A 26,230-nucleotide genomic window follows, 5' to 3' on the forward strand; every position below is an offset into this window, starting at 1 on the left:
AGTCCCCCAGACTTGGTGTCCCTAGCCAGCAACACCCTTCAGTCCCTCCCCACTCCCCCTTTGAAGCCTGGAAAGGTATCTTACTCCAGTGGATGGGCTGCTGACAATAGAGGGTTGGAAAGGGAGCACTTTTTCAGTTATTAAAATGTTGATCGTCACCATTTTACTCCAGATGTCTTCCAGAAAGTTGGTTCCTTTCATGTGCCTTTCAGTCTCATCAATTTTCACTTCTTATTGTATTTTGGTTTGCCCCCTTCCACAGGACAGGCTGAGCAGGACCCTGAGACAGCTCAGGTGTAAGCTGGGTGCCCCTGGGTGGGGGGGGAGTGTGACCATGAGGTCAGGATAGCTGCAGACTCTAAGGCAGAAGAGAGGCCTTCCCAGGTGGCTCAGATGGTAAAGCGTCTGCCTGCAATGCTGGAGACCTGGGTTCAATTCCTGGGTCGGGAAGATCCCCTGGAGAAGGAAATGGCAACCCACTCCAGTATTCTTGCCTGGAAAATTCCATGGACAGAGGAGCCTGGTAGGCTACAGTCCATGGGATCGCAAAGAGTCAGACACGACTGAGCAACTTCACTCATTCACTCACTTAGGCAGAAGACTACTCTGACTTTTGAATTGCCTTATAGTTCCTTAAATTATTTATAGTCCATCTCATGCATGCGTGCTCAGGAGGCAGGAATTGCCAAGGTGAATCGCTGATTTTTAAAAAGTTTTTTTGGTGGGTTTCGATGATAACTGCCCATGATGCATCCCCTTATAGAATGCAGTGATCGAAGGTAAATGGGCCAAGTTTACCCAAATCCATTACTTAAAAGCACTTACCAAACCTGTCGGAGAAGGCAGTGGCACCCCACTCCAGTACTCTTGCCTGGAAAATCCCATGGACGCAGGAGCCTGGTAGGCTGCAGTCCATGGGGTCGCTAAGAGTCGGGCACGACTGAGCGACTTCACTTTCACTTTTCACTTTCATGCATTGGAGAAGGAAATGGCAGCCCACTCCAGTGTTCTTGCCTGGAGAATCCCAGGGACGGGGGAGCCTGGTGGGCTGCCGTCTATGGGGTTGCACAGAGTCGGACATGACTGAAGCGACTTAGCAGCAGCAGCAGCAGACCTGTTCATCTGAGGATAAGCTGCTTCCTCGGAAGTCAGTGGTCGTAGTACTTGGCGTTCTAGGTGCTGTTAGCCCGCTGGGTAGTATCCTTGGGATTCTCATCCATTCCGTTTCACAGATGGAGGTGCCTCCATGGTCTTCCCACTGCAGGGATGGAGACACGGCAGCCAGGTTGCAGCCCAGACTCCTCCTTGCTGGACACTGTAGTCCCTTGACAGGAAATTTCCTTTCCAGTCCTGGCAGCTCGATGTCAGGTGCTGTCCATCAGTGTTTAACACCGGGGAAGGGGTGGTGGCCTGTAGCTTTAACACCCCGCTCCATACTCCCCGCTCACCTGTCGGGTCTGCGCCATCTCTCCCTGGGAAGGAAGGAAGTCTGTAACCCTGGGCGGTCCGAGCACCTGGGCAGCAGGTGTGCTGAGGTCCCAGTGCCTCCTCCGGGGAAGGCCCTACAGGTGCAGGCACGGGCTGGTGGATGAGGGAGCCCCACACACCTGCATGTAAATGTCCTTCCTGCCTGTCTGTTTGCATTTCTGTACTTGCATTTGCATTTCTATACTAATTGGGAAAAAATGTTCCCTGGGCTTCCCGGTGGAGAGATACTGCCTCTTTTCCTCGCCATCAGGGCCTGAGCAATTAGGGGATCAGAGAAAGGAAAACAGGTTCCCCAGCCTGCATGGCTTAAAAGCTTTGGGTCTTAGCCCTCTCTGATTGGAGCCACCGGGCAAGTCTAAGGAAGTCAGCTTTCCGGAGAGCTTACCCTCCCCTACTCCAGCACCTCCTCCCCCATCCAGTCCTCCCACCTCCACCTCAGTTTCTTATTGCGGACCCCACAAACGAGCAGGTAGAGACCCCACGGATCACGGCTGCTCCTGCCGCACCCCCTCCCCGCCCCGAGCAGGTCTCAGCCCCTGGAGTGTCAGTGGGGGACCCAGGTGGGATGGTAGCATTGGGGTCCCGCAGTTGGAGTGTCTTCCGAGTTCGTGAGGGTCCATGCCCCCACTGGAGCACTCCTCAGCCTTGCTGGCGCCACTGTCTGAGCCCAGAGTGAATCCAGGGCGGAGATGCTGCCAGGCGTGGGCTGGTACCTCCTCCAGTTCCCGGGGTCTCCAGCAGCGATTCCCTCCCAGAGGGGCATGTCTGTCCTCTTTCCCTTGGGAATTTGCATCTCTTTTTTTTTTTCCTTTTCTCAATGAATATGCATGAGAATCCCAAGTGAGAGATGAGTCAGTCCACATTAAACCCATTTTTTATGTCAAAATTTGTTTTGCCATCAGTGTATCTGAATTTATGTGGCTTAATAAACATATTTTAAGCAGAATTTATAAAGTGTACTTTTGTGGGTATGCGGAGGGAATTTGAGGTGAAGGAGGTGGGAGGGAGAGGCGGTTAGAGAATTGAATTGGATTTCTTTGTCTTTTTTTTCCCCATTAGCCAGATGCATTACTTTTTCCAACTCTCTTTGTTGTTTCTTAAATTTCTTATTAGGAATTCAGTAGGAAGGTTAATAATAGGTCCTATTTATTAGAACTTCTTTTCCCTGCTTGCAAATGAGGGTAAGGCAGGACACCAGTACCTGAATGAAAAAAGTTTCTTTCACCTTAAAAGGCAGTGAGTCCCAAAGGCTAGGTTGCCTTGATCAGAGTTCAGTCAGTTCAGTTGCTCAGTCGTATCTGACTCTCTGCGACCCCATGGACCGCAGCACACCAGGCCTCCCTGTCCATCATGAACTCCCGGAGTTTACTCAAATGCATGTCCATTGGGTCGGTGATGCCATCCAACTATCTCATCCCCTGTTGTCCCCTTCTCCTCCTGCCCTCAATCTTTCCCAGCATCAGGGTCTTTTCCAATGAGTCAGTTTTTTGCATCAGGTGGCCAAAGTATTGGAGTTTCAGCTTCAGCATCAGTCCTTCCAATGTGTGTTCAGGACTGATTTCCTTTAGGATGGACTGGTTGGATCTCCTTGCAGTCCAAGGGACTCTCAAGAGTCTTCTCCAACACCACAGTTCAAAAGCATCAGTTCTTCGGTGCTCAGCTTTCTTTATAGTCTAACTCTCACATCCATACATGACTACTGGAAAAACCATAGCTTTGACTAGATGGACCTTTGTTAGACTTGCCCTTCTCCCTGGAAGCCACCACCCAGCAGTGTGGCCTCAGGACTAAAACTCAAACTATCTAATACCCTATTGAGCAGTCATGTCTTATTACGCTAAGTAGAGGGATCTGCAAGAAAGCTTCCAACTTAACTGTAAGTTGCATTTGGAATTCAGCCCGAAAGAAAACAAAGCAGCCACAGACACCACTTTTCTTGATTTCTGAGGTGTCCTTGCTTAGTGGGAGGGCGTTGCGCAGCCCAGGTCTCACCCTGCTCCAGACTGGCTGTCCTCCATGGCCAGCAAACATCCCAAGGGCAGAACTAAGCTTGCTCCCGTGGGCGTCCTCAAGCAGCGGTTGTGTCCCAAGGTGTCTCAGATACCGTTATTTCTGAGAACGTTTCTGGAAACAAATGAAGAAAATTTTCAAAGCAGAATAGGTTTGCTGAATAACCGGGGCCAAGCACCTGTATGTAAGCCATCAAGTGGGCTTCTGATGACGAAAGAGATCATTGTCCTCCTCTCTTCACATGTTACAACAATATTTATGCTTTGTGGTTTCCACCCTTTTAATTTTTTAAATTTAAATTTATTTATTTGTAATTGGAGGATAATTGCTTTACAATATCGTGTTGGTTTCTGCCGTACATCAACATGAACCAGCCGTAGGTATCCATATGTCCCCTCCCCCTTAAACTTCCCTCCAGGAGCCCCATTTTCTGTGTCAAGGACTTAGTTTTAGTGACAGTGATGGATATAAAATTTCAGTGACAAAAATCATAATTTTAGATGGATCTGTGTAGTTAATCACAACAGCATCTACATCTCTTGTAAATAACAGTACCTGTACTTGCAAGGCATATTTATTTGCCCATCAGACTCTGCTTGTTATGTTCACACTGTCAAGGCTACTGCTTGGTCTAATACGTTTTTTGTTTTGTTTTATTTCGTTTTAGATGATAAGCTTCTTAAAATCAGGAACGTGTCATTTAGGGGGAGCATTTTGAGAACACCGTGTGTAAATATGTCCTTAATGAAAGCCAAGCGATGACAAGCATAATTGTAAGCTTCGTCCGAGGACTGTACTTTCTACTTTTTGGTAGAAAGTTCTGCCAAATTCTTTGATCTTTCCTGAAGACATATTTTTCTAGTGAATATTTGTTGAAATTAGATCCAAATGGAAGTAACTTTTCAGTTCTTCAGTTAAAAATTTCATTTCTTTGTGACATTTACCGTATGTGATGTGCTAATAAGGGTAAATGAGTTAACAGGAATTTTGAGGCAAAAAAAAGGACATACTGCATCATCTTTTATTTAACTGGAGGAGAATTGCTTTAGAGTGTTTTGTTGGTTTTTGCTGTACAACAGTGTGAATCAGCTATCAGCAAACACGTACCCCCTCCCTCATGAGCCTCTCTCCCCAACTCCATCCCACCCTTTTAGGTCATCACAGAGCACCAAGCTGAGCTCCTTACACAGATTCCACCTGGCTGTCTGTTTTACACATGGTGGTGTATATTTCTTGCTGTTGTTTAGCCACTAAGTTGTGTCTGACTCTTTGAAACCCCAAGGACTGTAGCCCGCCAGGCTCCCCTGTCCGTGGGATTTCCCAGGCAAGAATACTGGAGTAAGTTGCCATTTCTTTCTCCAGGGGATCTTCCCGACCCAGGAATTGGACCCATGTCTCCTACATTGGCAGGTGGGTTCTTTACCACTGAGCCACCAGGGAAGCCCAGTAGTGTATGTAGAACCTACTGTATCTTAACTTTGCTGAATGCTTTAGTAGAAACTTCGGTATTGTGTATGTGTGATTTAATGTCTCTGAACATAGCTGGTTGCTGACTTACAATGGTTTAACTTGAGATTTTTTTCACTTTATGATGGTGTGAAAAGCATACACATTCAATGGAAACCATACTTGTAATGTTGAACGTTGATCTTTCGGGGCCAGCCTTGTGCGGTAGGCACTCCCAGGACATGCTTGCCAGTGACCCGGACCCGCAGCTCCCAGACAGCTGCCCATTCACAGGGGTAAACAACCAATACACTTAAAGCTGTTTTGTACCCAAGACAAGCCGCCCTGGTTTTTTTGTTTTTACTTTCAGTACAGTATTCAATAAATTACGAGACATTCAGCACTTCATTATAAAATAGAATTTGTGTTAGATGATTTTGCCCAATTTTCAGCTAATGTCAGTGTTATGAGCACGTGTATGATGGTCTTGCCTAAGTTACGATGTTCAGTAGCTTAGGTGTATTAAATGCATTTTCAATGTAGTAAACTTCTGACTTTTATGATGGGTTTATCTGGATATAACTCCATTGTAAGTTGAGGAGGAACTATACGGTATTTTCGTTTAGATGCAGTCTCTGGACGCTGGCACTCGGACTGCACGGAGATCAAATTAGTCAGTCCCAAAGGCAATCGACCCTGAATAGTCATTGGAAGGACTGATGCTGAAGCTGAACCTCCAGTCCTTTGGCCACCTGACGTGAAAAGCAGACTCTTTGGAAAAGACCCTGGTGCTGGGAAAGATTGGGGGCAAGAGAAGGGGGCGACCGAGGATGAGATGGTTGGATGGCATCACTGACTCAATGGACCTGAGTTTGAGCAAACTCTGGGAGATACTGAAGGACAGGGAACCCTGGCATGCTGCAGTCCATGGGGTTGCAAAGAGTCGGACGTGACTTAGCACCTGAACAACAACTGGACATTCAAATTAATTGGTAGCTTATTAAAATATTCAACCTTGATTTCTCTCTTTCCCTTTAATGGAAGGATAATCACCATAGTGTCTTGAAGACAGAAGGGATTGATAAGTGTTTGCTGCTGAACCCAAGGAGCTGGGAGGAAGATCCATGGGGAGGGTTGTGGCTTCTGCATCCTGGCTGCCTTCTATCCCTTCTCATGCCATCTGAGCAGCAGGGCGTATTCAGAAGCAGAACCTTAGCATTTTAGGGTTCACAGAAAGAAAGCTGGGGCCTTCTTTGTAAAGAGAGGCAGGAATAAACCTAAATTAAACACAAGTCTTGGTTCATAGATTAGGGAGTAAGTCCCTTTAACTTAGATGTGCAGACTGGCTGCAAAACTTTGGCTTGGCCTCTGTGCTTGTTTGTTCTGTACCCTTGATGCTCCTGGTTGGTAACAAGGCAGGTTGTCCTGGGTGACGTACTCCAGATGTGTTGGGATATTACTGTTTGTGATAGATGACACCCGAAGGGTTTGGAGTGCTGTGGGGGTGCAGGGTGGGGTCTCATCCAGCACTGGAGGGCTCTCCAAGGCTTCACAGATGGGGTGGGATTGGTCTGTGGAGGAGATGGGAGGGTAAGGGCTGTGTGTGTTCATGTGTGTGTGTGCATGTTGGGGGCTGGTTCTGGCTGATTGGGGAACAGTGTGTGTGTGTGCAGGTTCAGCTGTAAGCAAGGGTGGTTCACTGCAGGCTGTTAGAATTCCTGGAGAGGGTGTGGGGAGACGGTCCCGAATGGGGGTGAGGAGTAGTGAGGCTGGAGGGGTAAGCAGGAAGAGATAAGAAAGCCTTCCTCAGTGATCAGTGTAAAGAAATAGAGGAAAAACAACAAAATGGGAAAGACTAGAGATCTCTTCAAGAAAATTAGAGATACCAAGGGGACATTTCATGCAAAGATTGACTCAATAAAGGACAGAAATGGTATGGACCTAACAGAAGCAGAAGATATTAAGAAGAGATGGCAAGAATACACAGAAGAACTGTACAAAAAAGATCTTCATGACCAAGATAATCACGATGATGTGATCACTGACCTAGAGCCAGACATCCTGGAATGTGAAGTCAAGTGGGCCTTAGAAAGCATCACTACGAACAAAGCTAGTGGAGGTGATGGAATTCCAGTTGAGCTATTTCAAATCCTGAAAGATGATGCTGTGAAAGTGCTGCACTCAATATGCCAGCACATTTGGAAAACTCAGCAGTGGCCACAGGACTGGAAAAGGTCAGTTTTCATTCCAATCCCAAAGAAAGGCAATGCCAAAGAATGCTCAAACTACCGCACAATTGCACTCATCTCACATGCTAGTAAAGTAATGCTCAAAATTCTCCAAGCCAGACATCAGCAGTACGTGAATCGTGAACTTCCTGATGTTCAAGCTGGTTTTAGAAAAGGCAGAGGAACCAGAGATCAAATTGCCAACATCTGCTGGATCATGGAAAAAGCAAGAGAGTTCCAGAAAAACATCCATTTCTGCTTTATTGACTATGCCAAAGCCTTTGACTATGTGGATCACAATAAACTGTGGAAAATTCTTCAAGAGATGGGAATACCAGACCACTTGACCTGCCTCTTGAGAAATCTGTATGCAGGTCAGGAAGCAACAGTTAGAACTGGACATGGAACAACAGACTGGTTCCAAATAGCAAAAGGAGTACGTCAAGGTTGTACATTGTCACCCTGCTTATTTAACTTATATGCAGAGTACATCATGAGAAATGCTGGGCTGGAAGAAACACAAGCTGGAATCAAGATTGCCGGGAGAAATATCAATAACCTGAGATACGCAGATGACACCACCCTTATGGCAGAAAGTGAAGAGGAACTAAAAAGCCTCTTGATGAAAGTGAAAGTGGAGAGTGAAAAAGCTGGCTTAAAGCTCAACATTCAGAAAACAAAGATCACGGCATCCGGTCCCACCACTTCATGGGAAATAGATGGGGAAACAGTGGAAACAGTGTCAGACTTTGTTTTTGGGGGCTCCAAAATCACTGCAGATGGTGACTGCAGCCATGAAATTAAAAGACGCTTACTCCTTGGAAGCAAAGTTATGACCAACCTAGATAGCATATTCAAAAGCAGAGACATTACTTTGCCAACAAAGGTCCATCTGGTCAAGGCTATGGTTTTTCCTGTGGTCATGTATGGATGTGAGAGTTGGACTGTGAAGAAGGCTGAGCACCGAAGAATTGATGCTTTTGAACTGTGGTGTTGGAGAAGACTCTTGAGAGTCCCTTGGACTGCAAGGAGATCCAACCAGTCCATTCTGAAGGAGATCAGCCCTGGGATTTCTTTGGAAGGAATGATGCTGAAGCTGAAACTCCAGTACTTTGGCCACCTGATGCAAAGAGTTGACTCACTGGAAAAGACTCTGATGCTGGGAGGGATTGGGGGCAGGAGGAGAAGGGGACGACAGAGGATGAGATGGCTGGATGGCATCACTGACTCGATGGACGTGAGTCTGAGTGAACTCCGGGAGTTGATGATGGACAGGGAGGCCTGGAATGCTGCGATTCATGGGGTTGTGAAGAGTCGGACACGACTGAGTGACTAAAACTGAACTGAACTGAGGGGTAAGCGGACGTCAGGTCTTGAGGACCTCTGTGCCACGTCTCGGAGTCTGGACTTGATTGGACGTGTCGACTGAAAAATACAGTCACAACCTGAAAGTAAGAGTTATTTTATTTTGGTGGAGATGTTTAGGACTCTGAGCCCAGGAGAAGATAACTCTGAGAAAACTGCTCTAAGGAGGTAGGGGCGGGAAGTCAGGCTCTATGCAAGTTTGCAACAAAGGGAGCAGGCAGTCTGAACATCAAAGATCAGGTATCAAGTTAAGGAATTTATAGCATTCTGTGCAGGGAAGGATGCAAGCCTGTGGATCCCTGAATTCACTCCTTTTGTGTGCAGCTCAGCTCTCCGGGCCAGTCCTGCTTCCTTGTTCATCTAGCTGCTTGCATTCTCCTAGCTCCTCAGCAGTCACCGGGGGGTGGGGGCTGGTGGCATCTGCTGGATCGCAGTTTGGGGAGCCCTCGTTCACATTTGGAGGCCAGAAATCACTGATGGCAGTGACAGGTCTTGTTTATTAATATGGCAGGAGATATTTTCATTTCACAGTAGCCACTGGCGAATTTTAGGGGAGTGGATTTGGGAGATGTGCATTCAGGGGGAGGGTGCCAGAATTAATTCCAGGGAGTCATGAACATCCATTAGGAGGTTGTTGGAGGCACACACGTAAGGGTCATGCTGGCCGGTGGACACAGTACTCCCGAGTGTGCAAGAGAGGATGGGGGCAGGGCCAGCCCGGGTTCCTGGTTAAGTCGTGCGGTGGGTGGTTTGTGGGGCCCGGTACTGCACTGGGACCCACACCATGGGGAGCAGGTCTGGGAAGATGCGCGTGAGTTCGGGGTTAGATATTTGGAGAAGACCGTACCCCAGGCACCTGCGCACTGGTTCACCACCCCTCTTTGTTCCAGCCAAGACTGACCACAACCATCTCTCCCCATAAATCCTACATCTTAGACGGCATCTCTCATTCTGATTTCCTCTCGCCACATTTTTCCACACTTGTGTGTCTCTCACTGTACATCCTTACTACTCATGTTGCTTTGCCAAACACACTGCGTTCAACAAAAGGACCCTAGATTACGCTGGATGTTCAAGTCACCCCAGATCAGAGCAAATCAGTGCATACCAAGAGGAGTTTTAATACCACCCATTTATACCACTTCTCTCTAATCGAGAGCCTTTTTGTAGGTAATAATCAAAAAGATATTTAAGGGAAAGAGTAGAGTTATAGCTTTATTTTCCAAAGCCCTTTACAGAATTTGATTGTGATGTGCATTAAAAAAATACACATGTGTATTAGATTTTTTTCTTATTTGGTAGATGGTTAGGGTGCTACCATTTATGGATTGTTTGCTGTAATGATTAAAGAAGTTGCGATTTAGCAGTCAGCCTTGGTTGATTTGATCCAGTTGTATCATTGTATGACTGTTACTCGTTGGCTGCAAATTAACTTTTTAAATAGCTTTCCTGAGAGCTGCTCCTTATGTAAAGCAAATCTTACTTGATGTCCGTCAGTGCACAGAGCTATATGTCTGCAAGTGTGTGTGTGTGTAAATGTAAATGTAGTTTAGCATGAGTGATAGGTCCCAAGATGCAGCCTGGGGAGCTTACTCCAGAGGCCTCTCTGGCAGTACCAGCATAAACACAGCCAGACGGGTTCTTTCTCTTGGCATTAGACAGACATGAGGATAAGGTTTCTCTGCGCTTGGCCCCATGCTGGCCCCCGGGGAGGCAAAGATGAGTGGCACATCTGGGCACATGGTTCTTTTTTGATTTATGAGATTGTAGAACTTCCACCCCCCCTCCTTTTTTTTGGTACTCCTCTTCCTATTTTGACTGTTGGAATATTTCCTTTCATTGGCCTATTAGTTATGCTTTTAAATTAATCTCTAACACAGTTACCATGTAATTAAATCGTCAAATGTTAAAAATTCTACAGATGTTTTCATTACAGTAAAGTATGTGTAATAGTCAAAATATTCTTGTTATGGTTTCTTTTTTGTGTATGTGGTTATTTTTCTTTGTTTTTCTGTATTTTGTGCTCAAGACATTAAAAGTCAGAGCTCTTTTAAGTTGAAACATTCTTAACGGCCTCGAATCAATCAAACCTCTCTCGCAGTATGATGTTACAGGCTATTGCTTCTAAAATTATGTGAAGGAATAAATCAGTGAGCCTGACAGTTATTATAACCATAAAGGTTATAAGTAAAAATTATAATGCTGCAGTATGAAACCCCATCCATATTCCTGCGTGGTGGCCTCTGAACATGTCCCTATTCTTGGTATAAACACTTCACTTTATATGCAGTCTGTTGCCGCTGCTGTTCAGTTGCTAAGTCGTGTCGACCCTCGTAATGGTCTTGTGTGTGTGGACTGCACTTACAGATATATGGAAAAATAATATAAGCCTTGCATTGTTTTGATTTTTTATATATTAGTAAAAAAAAGATACAGCATTTGATTTACAACCTTGTCTCCTCCCGCCCCCCCCCCCCCCCCCAACATCTTCAGAGAGGATGCAGGCTTACAGAAAATGCTTTCTTCCTACGCAACACTGATCTCAGTGCTTGCCGGGGTAAAAGCCCTGATAGCGCAAACCGCGTGCCCCGCGCGGCACCGCTCCCCGTGATCCGTGACTAATCCTGCAGGCACTGCAGAGAAAGGTCCGGACTCGGAACTGCGGACGGCCTGCCTGGAAAGGGTGACGTCACCTCTGTCTGCGCGTGCGCGCGGCCGCTGATGCAGAGATGTATCACCCAGCTCTTTGTGCTCTGGGGTGTGTGTGCGCGCGGCTCTCCCCTAAATAAAGTAATGAGTAAAATTCGGTGATCACCACCAAGACTCCGTACTAATAGGAACCCTCCAGCTTATTGCTGCACGTTGCTTTTCTTTGTTCTTTCAAGATGCTGCTTTATTAACTATTTTTTTTTTTTTTTTTTTTTTTTTGCCGCCACAAGCTGTGTTTTTATAAAGATGGGGAATCTTTGCAGTCCTCCCCCACTTTCAGGTTTCCCACTTAGTAAATACTAAAGTAGAACAGCTGACGGGCAAATGCAACCTCTGAAAACTGAAAATGGATGAGCAGGGCAGTTTGCCTTGTCTTTTAGGGACAAATCCCAGTGAAGGAGGTGAGGTGGGCTGTTCAGAACAAGGTGGCAGTTCATTGGTTACAGCTCAAATGGGGAAGAAATGACAGTATTTCTTTTTCCTAACACTGTTTTTACTTAAAAAAGAATTGACTCATGTAGTTAGAGGATTAGGTATAATTTCAAATGACTAGTAGTATATGTCAGTAGTCCCAGGAGAAATATGGAGGGAAAATACTAACCTGTGTTTTGGTTTAGACTTTTAAAAATTTGATTCATTTTTAAAACTCATTTGATTTGCTTCATCTTAATTCTTTTTAAAACAGCTACATAAATTTTGTTGGGATGATGTGCGGCATAAAAGCTTTTTGCTCATTGTAAAAATATTTCTGTGGTGCTTGCTTTTTTAATTAAAAAAAATAACAACACGTTGTGGGGGGGGGTGGCTCTTCCTTTTCTGTTTGTTGTTTTTAAAAAATCTGATACCAAGGAAGTGACCAAGCCTGTAAGCATTCTGGACAGCAGTGACTCGCTTCAGAAGGTATTTGTTCAGAGTCACAATGCAGTACCTCCTTGTAGAGTGGAGGGGTAAAAAATAAGTTGATTCGACCAGTGGGGTATTAGATAGTTTGAGTTTCAGACCATTGGTACAACTAAAAGATTTTCCATTGTTGAATAACTTGTGGAATGTTTACTCTTAGGACCCAGAGGTTAATTTTCCTTGTTAGAAGTGTAAGTCATACTACTGGCCATCTGAACAATACTGAGCTTAATAGTTTACAAACTTGAAACAGAAAGTGCCAAGGAACACAGGGGTGCCTCTGGGGGGGTTTCAGGGGCAAGAAGCTGGAGAAGTATGTTCTGTTAGTTCGTTTGTCCGTTCATTCGTTCCTTCATTCAGCCCATGTTCATTGACCATCCTGTGCCTGCCATCTGGGAAACAGCAGGGAAAGAAACAGACGTGTCCTCTGGCTTGCAGGTGGATTTAGAGGAAGAGAGGGGAAAAGCGGTCCTCCTGATGGGTAACGTAATACGAGTCACTTTAGGGAATGTAGATAATTTGGGAATGGGGGGGATTGAAACAGATCACAAATCAACAGACTACTGAGCCAACTAGCAATCTGAAAGGTGATAGCAGAATCAATTTTGGCAAGTCACATCATGCTGAACCTGGAGGGCGGGGTTTGAGATATTTTTAAATGAAATGTTAAAATCTCCGAATATTCAAATATGATTGCTTGAGGGAAAAGGCGTTATTTGTGTTGACTGAAACCAAAGGAACGAGGAAGGAAGGTCATCAACCACTAACTGCACATTTCTGTTCACAATGATGAAATCAGATCTGTAGGCGCCCTGCCCCCCAGTAGCATTCAGGAAACATCAAGATCTAGAGTAATATGAACGCTTATCATATGAACGTTCTGGTCAAATTTCTTTCACATTTGGTTTAAGAGAGCAGTTGTTGCCTGTCTTTTAGGCCTCCCCTTTGCACCAAGAAGGAGTTGGGTGAGCTTTGGCTGATTGCATCTTCACTGTGCCCTGAAGCTAGCATTTCATTAAAACTCACATGGGCTTCTCTGTCTCAACAAAATGGACTTTAAAATTGTAACGAGTGTCCAGTCTCTCTACACACACTTCAGTATCAGTTCAGTCGCTCATTCATGTCCGACTCTTCATGACCCCATGAATCCCAGCACGCCAGGCCTCCCTGTCCATCACCAACTCTCGGAGTTTACCTAAACTCATGTGCATCGAGTTGGTGATGCCATCCAGCCATCTCATCCTCTGTCGTCCCCTTCTCCTCCTGCCCCCAATCCCTTCCAGCATCAGGGTCTTTTCCAATGAGTCAGCTCTTCGCATGAGGTGACCAAAGTATTGGAGTTTCAGCCTCAGCATCAATCCTTCCAGTGAACATCCAGGACTGGTCTCCTTTAGGATCCTGGTTGGATCTCCTTGCAGTCCAAGAGACTTGCAAGAGTCTTCTCCAGCACCGCCTGTGTAATTGGAAAAGTATGTAATTTACAAAATAGTCCAACAACTACATGTCCTCTGACTTTGGCCATTTACCTCTGTTTATTATCCCCATTCATGTTGCTTTTCTCTCTCTCTCTCTCTCTCTTTTTTTGCCCTTTCCTCAGTTTAGTCTCTCAGTCATGTCCGACTCTTTGCAACCCCATGGACTGCAGCATGCCAGTCCATCATCAACTCCCAGAGTTTATTCAAACTCATGTCCATCGAGTTGGTGATACCATCCAACCGTCTCATCCTCTGTCATCCCCTTCTCCTCCCGCCTTCAATCTTTCCCAGCATCAGGGTCTTTTCCAATGAGTCAGCTCTTCACCTGAGGTGGCCAGAGGATTGGAGTTTCAGCTTCATTATCAGTCCTTCCAGTGCATATTCAGGACTGATGTCCTGAAATTCTCTCTGTGAAGTTTCGTGGCCCTTGGAAGTAAAGTGCTGAGTTACATGGTCTGTGGCACTGGTGTGGTCTGGGGTCTCGCAGTTGTCACTCTGAGATGGCATTCACCAGTCCTCTCCCCAGAACGCTGAGAGTGTGGAAGGACAGACATGTGCTTCCAGCATGGTTGCTGGGTGTATCCTTTGTTCCACAAGTTTAAGAGCCACAGCTTGGTCCTTTTATGTATCAGGAAGCCCGGCAGTAGGAGTTATCCTATCTGTAGTGTAGTCTGGAATCACTGGAATAGCCCAGAAGCCATTTATTTGTAAGTTTTTTGTAGTCATGCGCTCCATTTTCATAAATAGCTCTTCAGGGCCTGGAACAGAATCTGCCTTTTGATCTGAGGACATTTCATGGCTGAGTTCTTCCTGCTTTTTATTGAAAGTTACATGATATATTTAATCTGGCTTTAGTGTGTGTACAGGCTGCCTCTGTCTTTTGCCTGTTTTTAAAAATGGAAACCGGGTTAAACATAATGCTTAGGTGACTGCCTAATAATAGCCACAAACTCAGTGTCTTTGTGTGGTTAGTTTTATGGTTCTCTTTTTTGTTTTGTTTTTCTGTTTTAGATGTTTTCATTGTCAGTTTTTAATAACAGTAACATCTCTTCTTCTGTGGCATATTCAACAAAAATATTGCAGTGAAACTATTTAGAATTTACATTCTCTTCTATGTTGGGACATGTACATATATCATAATAAAAGTTAAACGCATTTCCACACCAGTTTAGCCATTGACTCACATGTCTTTCTTCCTCTGGAAAAATGGTGAATCTTAATCTAGGGAGGCTATTTAGGAACTGGTTGGCTAGAGTAGCTACTTTTAAGACACTGAGGATCCACGGGAGCCAGTCTGTGGCTTACAGTGGGGCATGGCAGGTGAAGGCTGTTTCATTTCCTTCACTTTTGTTTTCCCATCAGTACGATCATCTTCCTGTGCGGCGGCCGGAACATGGCAGTTCTAACTAGCATCATTCGCGCCATCAAGGTCATTAATAAATATTGTAGCCCAGAATCGGCAGGAATTGTCATGTACGCTGGCCTCTCCTGGGGTCCCTGCCCAGGAATTGGGACCTTCTTCTTGCTGAGGGTTGTGTGACAGGCAGTGCTTGCTGCTGTGGTGTGGAGCCCAGGACAGCCGTGTTGGTGGCATCTCCCTGAAGGCTCTGCCCTGTCCTGGCCGGGGCGCCTGCGGGCACAGGCTTTTGAGGGAACGGCCGGAAGCAGCGTTTTCTTATCTGGTGGTGGTGGAAGGGAATCCTCTTTTCAAATCCCCGTGGGATTGAGGATCCGCAGCCACGGCTCACTCCCTCCGAGCATCCTGCCATTTAATCTGCTCCTCCTTGCCACGTGGGTGCCACGTGTGGCTCACAGAACTTTCCATCCCGCGCCCTGCCCTCCAGGTACTTATGAGCTGGTCTCCAGGAAGGCTGCCGTGGTGCCCGATTCCTCTTTGTATTTGCCTCCCCCGCTGCCGTCCATGTTCATATCAGCTGCAACTGGGATGTCGTCAGTCTTTGTGGACACACGCAGTGAACCGCCCAATGACGGGCAATAAACTCCTGAGACGACATTGCGTCCATTCAAGGGTTTTTGAAGGAAACTTAAGGATGAAATTGCAGACCCTTGGCTCCTGTCTTGCCTTTTATAAATAGCCCCTGTTTTAAAAGCTTGGTGGGTTGCCAGCGCAAGGCGAGGTATGCTGCTGCTGCTGCTAAGTCACTTCAGTCGTGTCCGACTCTGTGCGACCCCTTAGATGGCAGCCCACCAGCCCCACCCCCGTCCCTGGGATTCTCCAGGCAAGAACATTGGAGTGGGTTGCCATTTCCTTCTCCAATGCATGTAAGTGAAAAGTGAAAGTGAAGGTGCTCAGTCATGTCCGACTCTTTGCGACCCCATGGACTGCAGCCTACCAGGCTCCTCCGTCCATGGGATTTTCTAGGCAAGAGTACCAGAGTGGGGTGCCATCGCCTTCTCCAAGGCGAGGTATACTGGAAAGCAAAAGAGGCTGGCAATGTGGAGGCCTGGGTTCTGTGTCGAGCGAGCCCTTTCTCAGCCAGCTGGGTAGTGTGCTAAGCCCTTGGACATTTCAACGTCCATGATTTTCTTGTTGTTTAGTCGCTGAGTTGGGTTGGACTCTTTGTGACTAGTTGCATCCTGTTAAACTGGGTTCTTCCTACATAGGTATTCTGTGGACAGGGTTGTTACTAATCTACCCATTCTTTGCTTCTGGGAATGATAGGTTGTAGAGACTAGATCCTGTTTGAATTCTCCCAAAGGGGCTGGTGTGGTTGCTGTTTGTGCGCTTGTCTCAGCAGGCTGGACTCCGGCCTCGAGTCAGGTCCCGGTCCTTATCCTGAGCTGGGAGCCGGGGCTGCAGGGAGCTTGCCCTAAACCTGCAAGCGCAGAGATTTGGGCCAACTTTGTCCACACACTTTGAGGCTCCCCTTCTGCTACTCATGGTTTCCCCTCTTGGTTGGAGCTCCCGAGGTCGCCCTGAGCTGTGTCCTGACTTGTTTCAGCAGCTCCAGGTGGCTTAGGCCGGGCCCTGCCCTCAAGTCCTTATAAAGAGACTTCCTCTATCCTGCTTTTGGTCCCTCTCCTGTCTGTGCCTTGAGACAGGCGGTTTTTACAGGTTTCAGCCCTGTGGCAGGGCTGGTCTGTAGGAACCGCTCAGGCACATGAGACATGGAAACTCTGATCACTTACCAAGAGCATTTTTTCTCGCTCCGGCTTTCAGGTGTGTGCGTTCCATTGGCTATTACCAACTCACAGTTTGGATCCTTTCCTTGTACTGTTTTGACAAAAACAGACAGGAAGATAGGGTTGGGGCAGTAGTCTTTCATTTTTTTCAAGAGATTCCTCTGCCATGAATGACAGTTACTGGGTTAAAAAAAATTTTTTTTTTAGATGTAAGTTTATTTTTAATTGGAGGATAATTGCTCCATAGTATTATGCTGGCCTCTGCTGTACGTCAACCAACATGAATCGGCCTTACGTGTACATATGTCCCCTCCCTCTTGAACCTCCCACAGTCACTGCTTTGATGAGAATGGCCAATGTCTTGAACCCAGACGACCCCTGTACAGACCTCCAAGAGTAAAATCCTGAGACGTTATTACAAGTGTGAACATCCTGACCCCAAACTCCCGTGTAGGCAGCCACCCTGGCGAGTTTCGGCCGGACATGTTTGGGCTGCCAGGGTTTCCTTGGCTTAGATGGACATTGGCTTGTCCTAAACTGGGCTTCCTGGCCAGAGTATTTCCACTTGGCCTTCACTGACATTGGCGGGGGCGTGGGGGGAGCTGGTTTGATGTAAGAAGAGGGACCTGGGCCACCCTGTGAGGCAGGTGACACCAGGCCATCTTGGCACGTTCGCCAGTGACATTCCTCCAGGGGGGCATGACCCAGAAAACCTGGAAGGACAGAGCCAAGAGGGAGCGGTGGCCGGTCCCCAGCTATTTATAATCCCTGCTCTCCTCCCTGACACTTTTATTTTTAACCAGATTCGCAGATAGGATGTGGCTTTGAGCTCCCCCTAGAGGATTTAGTGTGCACGAATCGTAGTTGTTTTTTTTTTTAAACAATGTTGCTACTTTATTTGCTACTGTTTATGTTAATCATGGAATTACAACCGAAGATTTGTGAAACAATCTGGACTGCTTTCACATCTAGTCTTTTGGGGACTGATTTCTTTATTTAAGGCTGGAAATGACCAAGAGAGCCTGCTTAGTCTGGGAGCCTCTGGGTCTGCATCTGCAAGTTGTTCTTCCTCATTAAAGGAGAAGGATCAGAGACTTTCCTTCATAGAATAAAAAGTGAACTTCATGGGTGTAAAGAAAGCAGCTGTGTTGGCATTGAACACAGGGTGGTTCAGAAATATGAAACATGTAAAATATCATGTATGAAACGAGATGCCAGTCCAGGTTCAATGCACGATACTGGATGCTTGGGGCTGGTGCACTGGGACGACCCAGAGGGATGGTATGGGGAGGGAGGAGGGAGGAGGGTTCAGGATGGGGAGCACATATATACCTGTGATGGATTCATTTTGATATTTGGCAAAACTAATACAATTATGTAAAGTTTAAAAATAAAATAAAATTTAAAAAATAATAATAAAAAAAGAAAATTACCAATGTAAAAAAATAAATAAATAAAAATAAAATTAAAAAAAAAAATAAATGACACTCAAGCAACCCAGTCATGGTATTTTCTCCTTTGTCTTCCAGGGTTTCGAAAAAACGATGAAATGAAAGCTATGGATGTTTTGCCCATTTTAAAGGAAAAAGTTGCATACCTTTCAGGTAAAGTTTAACTTTCTTATCTGCTTTATTGTTCCTTGTACCTTGATACAATGTCAGAGTCCAAAATACTAAACTATAAACTAACTCACCCATCATAACATAACAGCATTGTCATTTCAGTGGATTTTTAACTGCTTTATTCTTGTAGCATTGGCCTAAGACTTTGTTGCCCAAAGCATTTTCTTCTAGCTGGCAGGCACATTGTTGGTCAGATAGCGTTGGTGATTACAACGTGTTCATGTCTGTTATTCAACACATTTTGACTACCTTCCCCAGTCAGTTAAGTAAAAGAACTGATTTTTCAAGGTCTATCATCTCAGCAAAGGTGGTGGGAATGTGACCAGATCTAGAGGTGTCCAGAATTCCCACCTTTCTTCCCAGTCCTGGAATTCCAGGAAAGCCCTCATGTTCCCTGCCAGAGGTCCCCCTCTGAACAGTAGACCTTGGTTTTGGGGGCTCCTGGCCCTCCTGCAGTGTGAAGACAGACTCTGGACTAGTCTCCCAGGCTCTGGGGCACTCACCTGCCCTTCCTCTGCACGTAGAGGGTCTGCTTTTGGGCCGTCTGCCCAGAGGCTTCTTCCTGCCTGAACAGAACAGTCGTTGGGTATTATACGTTTTCCTAATACTTTGGCCACCTGATGCGAAGAGCCCACTCTTTGGGAAAAGACCTTGAGGCTTGGAAAGATTGAAGGCAGGAGAAGAAGGGGACAACAGAGGATGAGATGGTTGGATGGCATTGCTGACTAAATGGACATGAGTTTGAGCAAGCTCCAGGAGGTGGTGAAGGACAGGGAAGCCTGGTGTGCTGCAGTCCGTGGGGTCACAAAGAGTTGGACACAACTGAGTGACTGAACAATGACAAGCACCAACTCACGTGTTACAAAAGAGAGGTTTGCAGGAGTTTTCTGCTGTGTTTGAGCAGGAAGTATCAAATAAATCTGTAGATTGTCACGTGCTTTTAGACAGTTTTCCTGGATGTGTTTCCCTTGATAAATTTTTATCTTTCTCAAACAGGCACACTCTACTGATCTGATGTCTCCTCTTGAACACATTTTATTTAAAGTTTGTAGCACAGCTAGCTGCTCTGATATGTTCTGTGGGTCCTTTCAGCGTGTGGGACAGATATATACTTAGGACGCAGCTTCCTGTGGTGTTTTGCTAATGTTATCTCGCTTTCTGTCTCATAGTGTTTCTTGGGCCCTGTTGAACACTGTTTGATGGTTTTGCTGAAGTAAATCTAACTCAAAGTGAGTTTGAAAAGTAAGAGGTTCATGAAAAGAAGACACTTTTTTTTTTTTTTTTAACTTTTTCGTCTTTATTTTGTATGGGGTCTAGCCGATTAACAATGCTGTGATAGTTTCAGGTGAACAGGGAAGGGACTTGGCCACACATATACACGTGTCCATCCTCCGCCAGCCCCCACGCCCCCGCTTCCAGGCTGGCACATAACCCTGAGAAGAGTTGCATGTGCTGTACAGCAGGTCCTTTTTGATTATCCATTTTAAACATAGCAGTCTGTATGTACATGACCATCCCAAACTCCCTAACTATCCCTTCCCCTGCTGCTGCTGCTAAGTCACTTCAGTCGTGTCCAACTCTGTGCGACCCCATAGACGGCAGCCCACCAGGCTCCCCCGTCCCTGGGATTCTCCAGGCAAGAACACTGGAGTGGGTTGCCATTTCCTTCTCCAGTGCTTGAAAGTAAGAAGGGAAAGTGAAGTCGCTCAGTCGTGTCTGACTCTTAGCAACCCCATGGACTGCAGCCCACCAGGCTCCTCCGTCCATGGGATTTTCCAGGCAAGAGTACTGGAGTGGGGTGCCATTGCCTTCTCCACCAGCTACCAAAGATTAGTTTTCTAAGTCTGTGAAGAAGATACTTTCGATTGTTGGAAAAACTTGGTTAAAAAAAAAAAAGTGAAAGGGGAAGGAAAAGCCCTTCTTGATGCATGGCAACCCACTCCAGTATTCTTGACTGGAGAATCCCATGAACAGAGGAGTCTGGCAGGCTATATGGTCCATAGGGTCCCAGAGAATCTAACACGACTGAAGTGACTTAGCACAACACACACACCACAGTTTTGCAGTATTCCTAATTTGTGACCAGAATCAGCCAGTTAAAGTATTGTGAGGTCCTTGCTGGTTGCCTTAAGCTTGCTGTTATTTTATTTAGGAAGGGAAAAGAGACTGTCATCGGCCCCCAAAGAGCCCTGTTCCCAATCCCAGGTTCCTCCACCACTCCTCTGATGTACTTTTTGCTCTGACCCCATTTTAAAAGAAATCAGGGGTATTTAATATTATGGTAACTTTGTAAAAGCTCTCCACGTGAATGACTTTTAGTAAATTAAATCAAAGTGCACTAACAGGGCTTTGAAAAAGCAGACCAAAAGATCAGAGATTTTGTGAAATACCTATGAGCTCAAGCTCTCTTAAGAAGCCAGCATGGATGCCTTGAACTTGAATATATCTGATCCTCATTCTCACCTCCAGGTACCCGGAAAAGTAGTCCTCACTGTACTTAAGTGAGATTGCACAGAACTGTTTTCCCCATTCAGAGGGGGAACTAAATGAGGTGAAGTGACACATCTAAGGTCTGGTGAAGTCAGGAGGAGGGGCAGGAACAGAGGCGCCCTGTAGTTTAGTGTTGGATGTATGTAAGGTATATTTATAGCTTGCATATTTAGTGTATTGCATATTTTTAATGTCCTGCATGTGTGCACATTTAATGTATGTGTATATATTGGGTTGGCCAAAAAGTGTGTTAGGGTTTTTCCAGAAGCTGTGATGAAAAAACCTGACCGAACGTTTTGGCCAACCCTACATATATATATAATGTCAGCCTCTGCATGTTCCCTATGCCATTAGGGTTTGGGCCTTAAAAGAACTCACAGGCAACTTCCATTGTTTTTTATCCCTTAACTTTTTGTCATGGAACATTTCAACATCCCTAAGGAGAGAGACTAGTATAATGAATTTCTGTGAATCCATGGATCACTTCAATAAACTTGTTTCATCTATGTTCCTTGAAAATCTTTTTAAAAAATCCTCAGTTTATTATTAATAGACATAGAAGGGAATAATAACTCTTTAATAATAATAGCTCTTTAAAAGCTAATCAGTATTCATGTTTCCCTGGTTGTCTCATAAATTTGTCTTTCCAGGATGTACATTGCAGTTGGTTGATGTGTTTGATGTATCTTTTTAATCTTGAGGCTCTTCCTCTCTTCTTCATTCTTTTTATCTTACTCATTTATGTTTATTTATTAAGCGAGGAAGCAGTGTTTTCCTGTAGATTTCCCTACATTTTGTTGGTTGCAGCCTTGGGTGGTCAGTTAACATGTTCCTTGCCCTTGGTTTCCTGTGAATTAAGAGCTGGATCTTGCTGCTTGATTAGACTTAACTTAGATTTTGTAGGAAATAGACAGAGCATTTTAATGGGTAGTGTTGGGTAGTTCTACTAGGAGTTTTATTGGGAGAGTCTGGTGTCTCTTTTATGACGTTTAGCATTCATTGATATTTCTTGCTTAGATCTAATACTTTCTTAGGGTTGCAAAATGGTAATATTCTAGTTGGGCTTACCAGGTGACACTGGTGGTAAAGAATCTGTCTGCAGTGCGGGAGACATGGGCTCAATCCCTGAGTCAGAAGCTCCCCTGGAGAAAGAAATGGCAACCACTGCCGTATTCTTGCCTGGGAAATCCCATGGACAGGACTACAGTCCATGGGGTCGCAAAGAGTTGAATGACTAAAGTGACTTAGCACTCACACACAATATCCTAATTCTACCCTTTTTTCTTCATGTATCAACTTGGATATTCCATAAAGAGAAATGTCCCATTGTCAGCTTCGTGGTTTCCCTGAGTTCATACAGGAAAGGAAGATCCATGATTGATTCCTGACCTTTATTTCCAGGCAAATTAAAAAGAAAAAAATCATTAGTCATTTCAGACACATAAAAAAGTGCTGAGATTTTTGTCATTTTGAGCTCCTGGTTTTAAATATATCTGATGTTTCCATTGTGTGTATATATTTTCTTATGAAGTTAAATTTTTTTCATCCTTGGCTAGTGGGAGCCTCTTCAGATTGGCTCTGAAATCCAGGTACTGTGGTAATAGAGCTTGTCTCTCTGCTGATGTGACAGGATGTTTCAGGCCCCACCGAATCTGTTTCCTGCTCCGTGTCTGCAATCAGCCATTTCTCTAAAATGCCCTGGCTCTTTCGCGTGGGGCGTAGTGCAAGGTGCTGAGGAAGCTGCTCTTCTGGCGGGGCACATTTCTGAGTCAGATATCATATATGTGTTTATATATATATGTTTTCTAAATGAGAAATGATGTCAGGGCTTTGTACTAACATTTCCAGGTCAAATATAGAATTACAGGTATTTTATTTTTCTTTGATTTTATATTTCTATCTCCTTGTCTTTTCCTTATGCTAAGCATGTTAGTTCCTACCCTCATCAACTTAATTACCTATCTACATTGTAGTACTGATGGTGTCACCATAGTATGAAGACCAGATGCAGTTCAGCAGTTGTTTTATTTTTGCCATCCTAAGGATATGTGCTGCTAGTATGCAGCAACCCTCCTGTGTTTTAAAGTCACACAAAATAGTTCCTCTACACGTGGGTCGTGTTCCTCCCAACCTGAAACTTAGGATCATTTATCTTATTTTACTTTACATTTTTAAGGCTTAAAAAACAACCACCAAATCTTGCTTCAGTATTAAGTAAAGTGTATATACATCATTTGAGGGTTAAAAACTAAAAAAAAAAAAAGTTAAAAAATGAGGTGTGTTCAAATCTAGTTTCTCTCCCTGCCTTCTCTGCCTTGGGCCTTTCCTCTTCGATAGATAACCTTCTTTTGCTTTGGTTTTCTTTAGTTTTTAGTTTATTTCTTATTCTTTTAAATGTGTCCTTCTATCCATCCATCTATTCTTATCTCCTCCCCCGACCCTGCCTCCTCCACCCCGTCCTTCTGCACCATTTTCTCTGCTTTGCTTCTTTCTTTTTAAAACAGCAATCTAGAGAGCAGTGTGCAGCGGAACAAACAGAGATTCCTCATTCCTTTCACAGTTGTACATAGGCTGCTGTGTACAGAAGTGAGTTGCTTAGTCTTGTCTGACTCTTTGCGACCCCATGGGCTATACAGTTCATGGAATTCTCTAGGCCAGAATACTGGAGTGGGTATCCTTTCCCTTCTCCAGGGGATCTTCCCAACCCAGGGATCGAAGCCAGGTCTCCCACATGTGGGCAGATTCTTTACCAGCTGAGCCACAGGGAAGCCCTGTGTGCAGAGACTGTAGTTTATCCCGTCAGTTGTCTGTTGATGAGTTACTCTCTCAGTGTAGCGTTTCCAGGGCAGAGTGAACATTGACCTTTGGACCTGGGGGATTGACAGGAATATAGGATTTGATTGCCTAGAGTTTCGTTGTTAGTGTGGTGACCACTGACCTTAGTTCTGGTCTCAGTTTTGCAGAAAATTCTGCATTTCTTGGAAAGGTAAAGAGGACCTCCCATCAGTTGTATGTATTTTTGCTAGTTTCTAGCACCGTCTGAGGCCATAGTGACCCAACTGGAAGGTCGGGCACCTCTGGAGGCCTTCCATACACTGTGCGTGCATGCTCTGTGCATGGGTGTTCAGTTGTGTCAGACTCAGGGAGTCGTGTCGGACACTGACTCCCTGGACTGTAGTCCACCAGGCTTCTCTGCATGGAATTTTCCAGGCAAGGATACTGGAGTGGATGGCCATTTCCTTTTCCAGGGGATCTTCCTGACTCAGGGATCGAACCCCGCGTCTCTTGCTTTTTCTGCATTGGCAGATGGATTCTTTACCACTAGCGCCACCTGGGAAGCCCCCATACACTGTACAGAGTCTTAAGGTTGTCTTAGGCAAGTTTCTGATTCCCAGGACTCAGCAGGAGTGAGGTAGGAGCAGTGAGCCTGTGAAGGTCAGGGCTGGTCCCATGATGGCCTTGAGCAGGGGCCCGGTGGACACCCTTCCAATAGCTTTGATAGCAGACTTAATAGTAGCCATAATTTCTCTTTCACGAACCACACTTTCTCAGAGCTTTGCTTTGGAAAAGTTTGCTTTTCATGGTTAGTGAGTTATTATTCCTTAGAGGGGAGTAAAGAACCATTTTCAGTGGTATTGGAAACCAGAAATTCAGATGAGGGCCATGCAGAGAAAAATATAGTCCGTTCATTGAGATTTACATTATACTTCTCAAAGTAAGAAACTTTTCTTAAAAAAGTTTGTTCTCAGTATTATGAGTTTCAATTAATACTTTGATTAACAAAAAAGACAGAAAAAAATTTATTCTGCTTGGGTAAAAGGTGACTTTTTATTTATTCATTAAAAAAAAAAAGGGTGACTCTGAATCTGACTCCTTCTGTGGTCACAAGTTCCCTGAAGTTACCTTTTATTAGAGGAAAATGAGTGTCACCGGGTTGAGGAGAGGAGGTGTCACACAGATGTTTATAGCTATTATTACGTAGGACCTTTCCTGCCTTCTTTTTAATATTAAAATAAACCTCAGCTCATTTAGCCTTTGTGTTTCTATAGGAGTGTTCATCAGGCATTTCCTTTTTTAACTTGCCAGTACCTGATAGTAGGCACTGTTAATTAAGTTTGTTTGGAATATAAAAAAGAGTTTGTTCCTCCACTGAATGTTTATTGAGTACCTCCTATGTGCCAGTCTGTTACCAGGAATTGAGAGGATATAAGATGTCAGTGATTGAACACAGGGGCTTCTGATCTAGTGGGGGGTGTACACAGGGAATATGTAAAGTGCATCATTTAGTGGAAGGTAATGGGGGGTTACAGAAATAAAATGTAGCAGTGAGGAAGGAATGGCAAAGCGAATGCAGTTTTTATAAGAAATGAAAGTAATTCAGTGTCATTATGAACATAAACTTCACTTTTTTTTTTTCTTTCTTTCTTTCTTTTTTTTTTTTTTTACTAACTGAGCATTTGGATAGACAGATAATCCTTAACAAGCTGTTGGTTTTTGGTTCTGCACAGAGGTGCAGAGACTGTGAAACTCTCCTAGACAGCTTAGTAGACAGACGTTGGTAGGTGCAGGAAATGGGTTTCCCACCCTTTTCTTATCACTGAGTTTCCTATCTGTGAAGTGGGACTTGGGCTTCCCTGGTGGCTCAGCAGTAAAGAATCTGCCTGCAATATAGGGGGTTTGGGTTCGATTCCTGGGTCAGGAAGATCCCCTGGAGAAGGGAATGGCAACCTCCTCCAGTACTCTTGCCTGGAGAATCCCCTGGATACAGGAGTCTGGTGGGCTACAGTCCCTGGGGTCGCACAAAGTCAGATACAACTGAGGGACTAAACCACATCACCACCACCAAAGTGGGACTCTGTCCATCCCACCTCACCATGAGACTGGGAGTTGACATCAGACACATAGAGTATGTCTAGTAGATGGAGCTTTTATGAGCTATAATGTCATTATTTTTATAAGTTCAGAAGCAAGAACTGTGAGCTTGTGGCTTTTCTGCTCCTAACCCAGTCAGTATTTTCATTTGTGTATCTTCTGTGACATTGGCAACCAAGCTAAATCTTGGGAAATATAATATAAACAGACATCTGTGGAGCTGATTTTTAAGCTCTCTGAGGTTTAGAGACCACGTTCTTCTGAAGTGATACTAGTATATTTCATTGGTTCTAAGATTTTTAAGTTTTAACCCCATTGGGAGGGGTCCCTGGATGATTGGCACCTGCCTGTCACTGACGGACACACCACGGATCAGAAGATGCACCCCATACAGGGAGGTTTGAAAGTGAAAGCAGATAATCAAATTCGTCAGTGGTGAATATACCATTTTTCCAGGTGGTGCAATGGTATAGAATCCACG

The 26,230-nt window shown here is 45.0% G+C and overlaps 1 protein-coding gene across 9 annotated transcripts in view; it reads left to right on the top strand.

The window, feature by feature from the left end:
* The window catches only part of TRIO (trio Rho guanine nucleotide exchange factor), a 363,061-nt gene that overhangs the window by 112,375 nt on the left and 224,456 nt on the right, over positions 1-26,230 (top strand). For 8 of the 9 annotated variants that reach the window (XR_015148618.1, XM_086361236.1, XM_086361240.1 and 5 more), the window contains exon 2: positions 18,295-18,369. Coding sequence is in view for 8 of the 9 variants with exons in the window: in XM_086361236.1 (XP_086217362.1) it covers positions 18,295-18,369 (75 nt within the window). In the remaining variant the exon portion in view is untranslated. Of the gene's footprint in view, positions 1-4,865; positions 4,909-18,294; positions 18,370-26,230 lie in introns of those variants that run through there. The other variant, XM_086361233.1, reaches the window with a different exon arrangement.

The sequence above is a fragment of the Bos grunniens genome, chromosome 20 (assembly GCF_055505025.1).
Source record: "Bos grunniens cultivar Pamir isolate PY7600 chromosome 20, Bosgru_T2T1.0, whole genome shotgun sequence".
In the NCBI taxonomy this organism is placed as follows: Eukaryota; Metazoa; Chordata; class Mammalia; order Artiodactyla; family Bovidae; genus Bos; species Bos grunniens.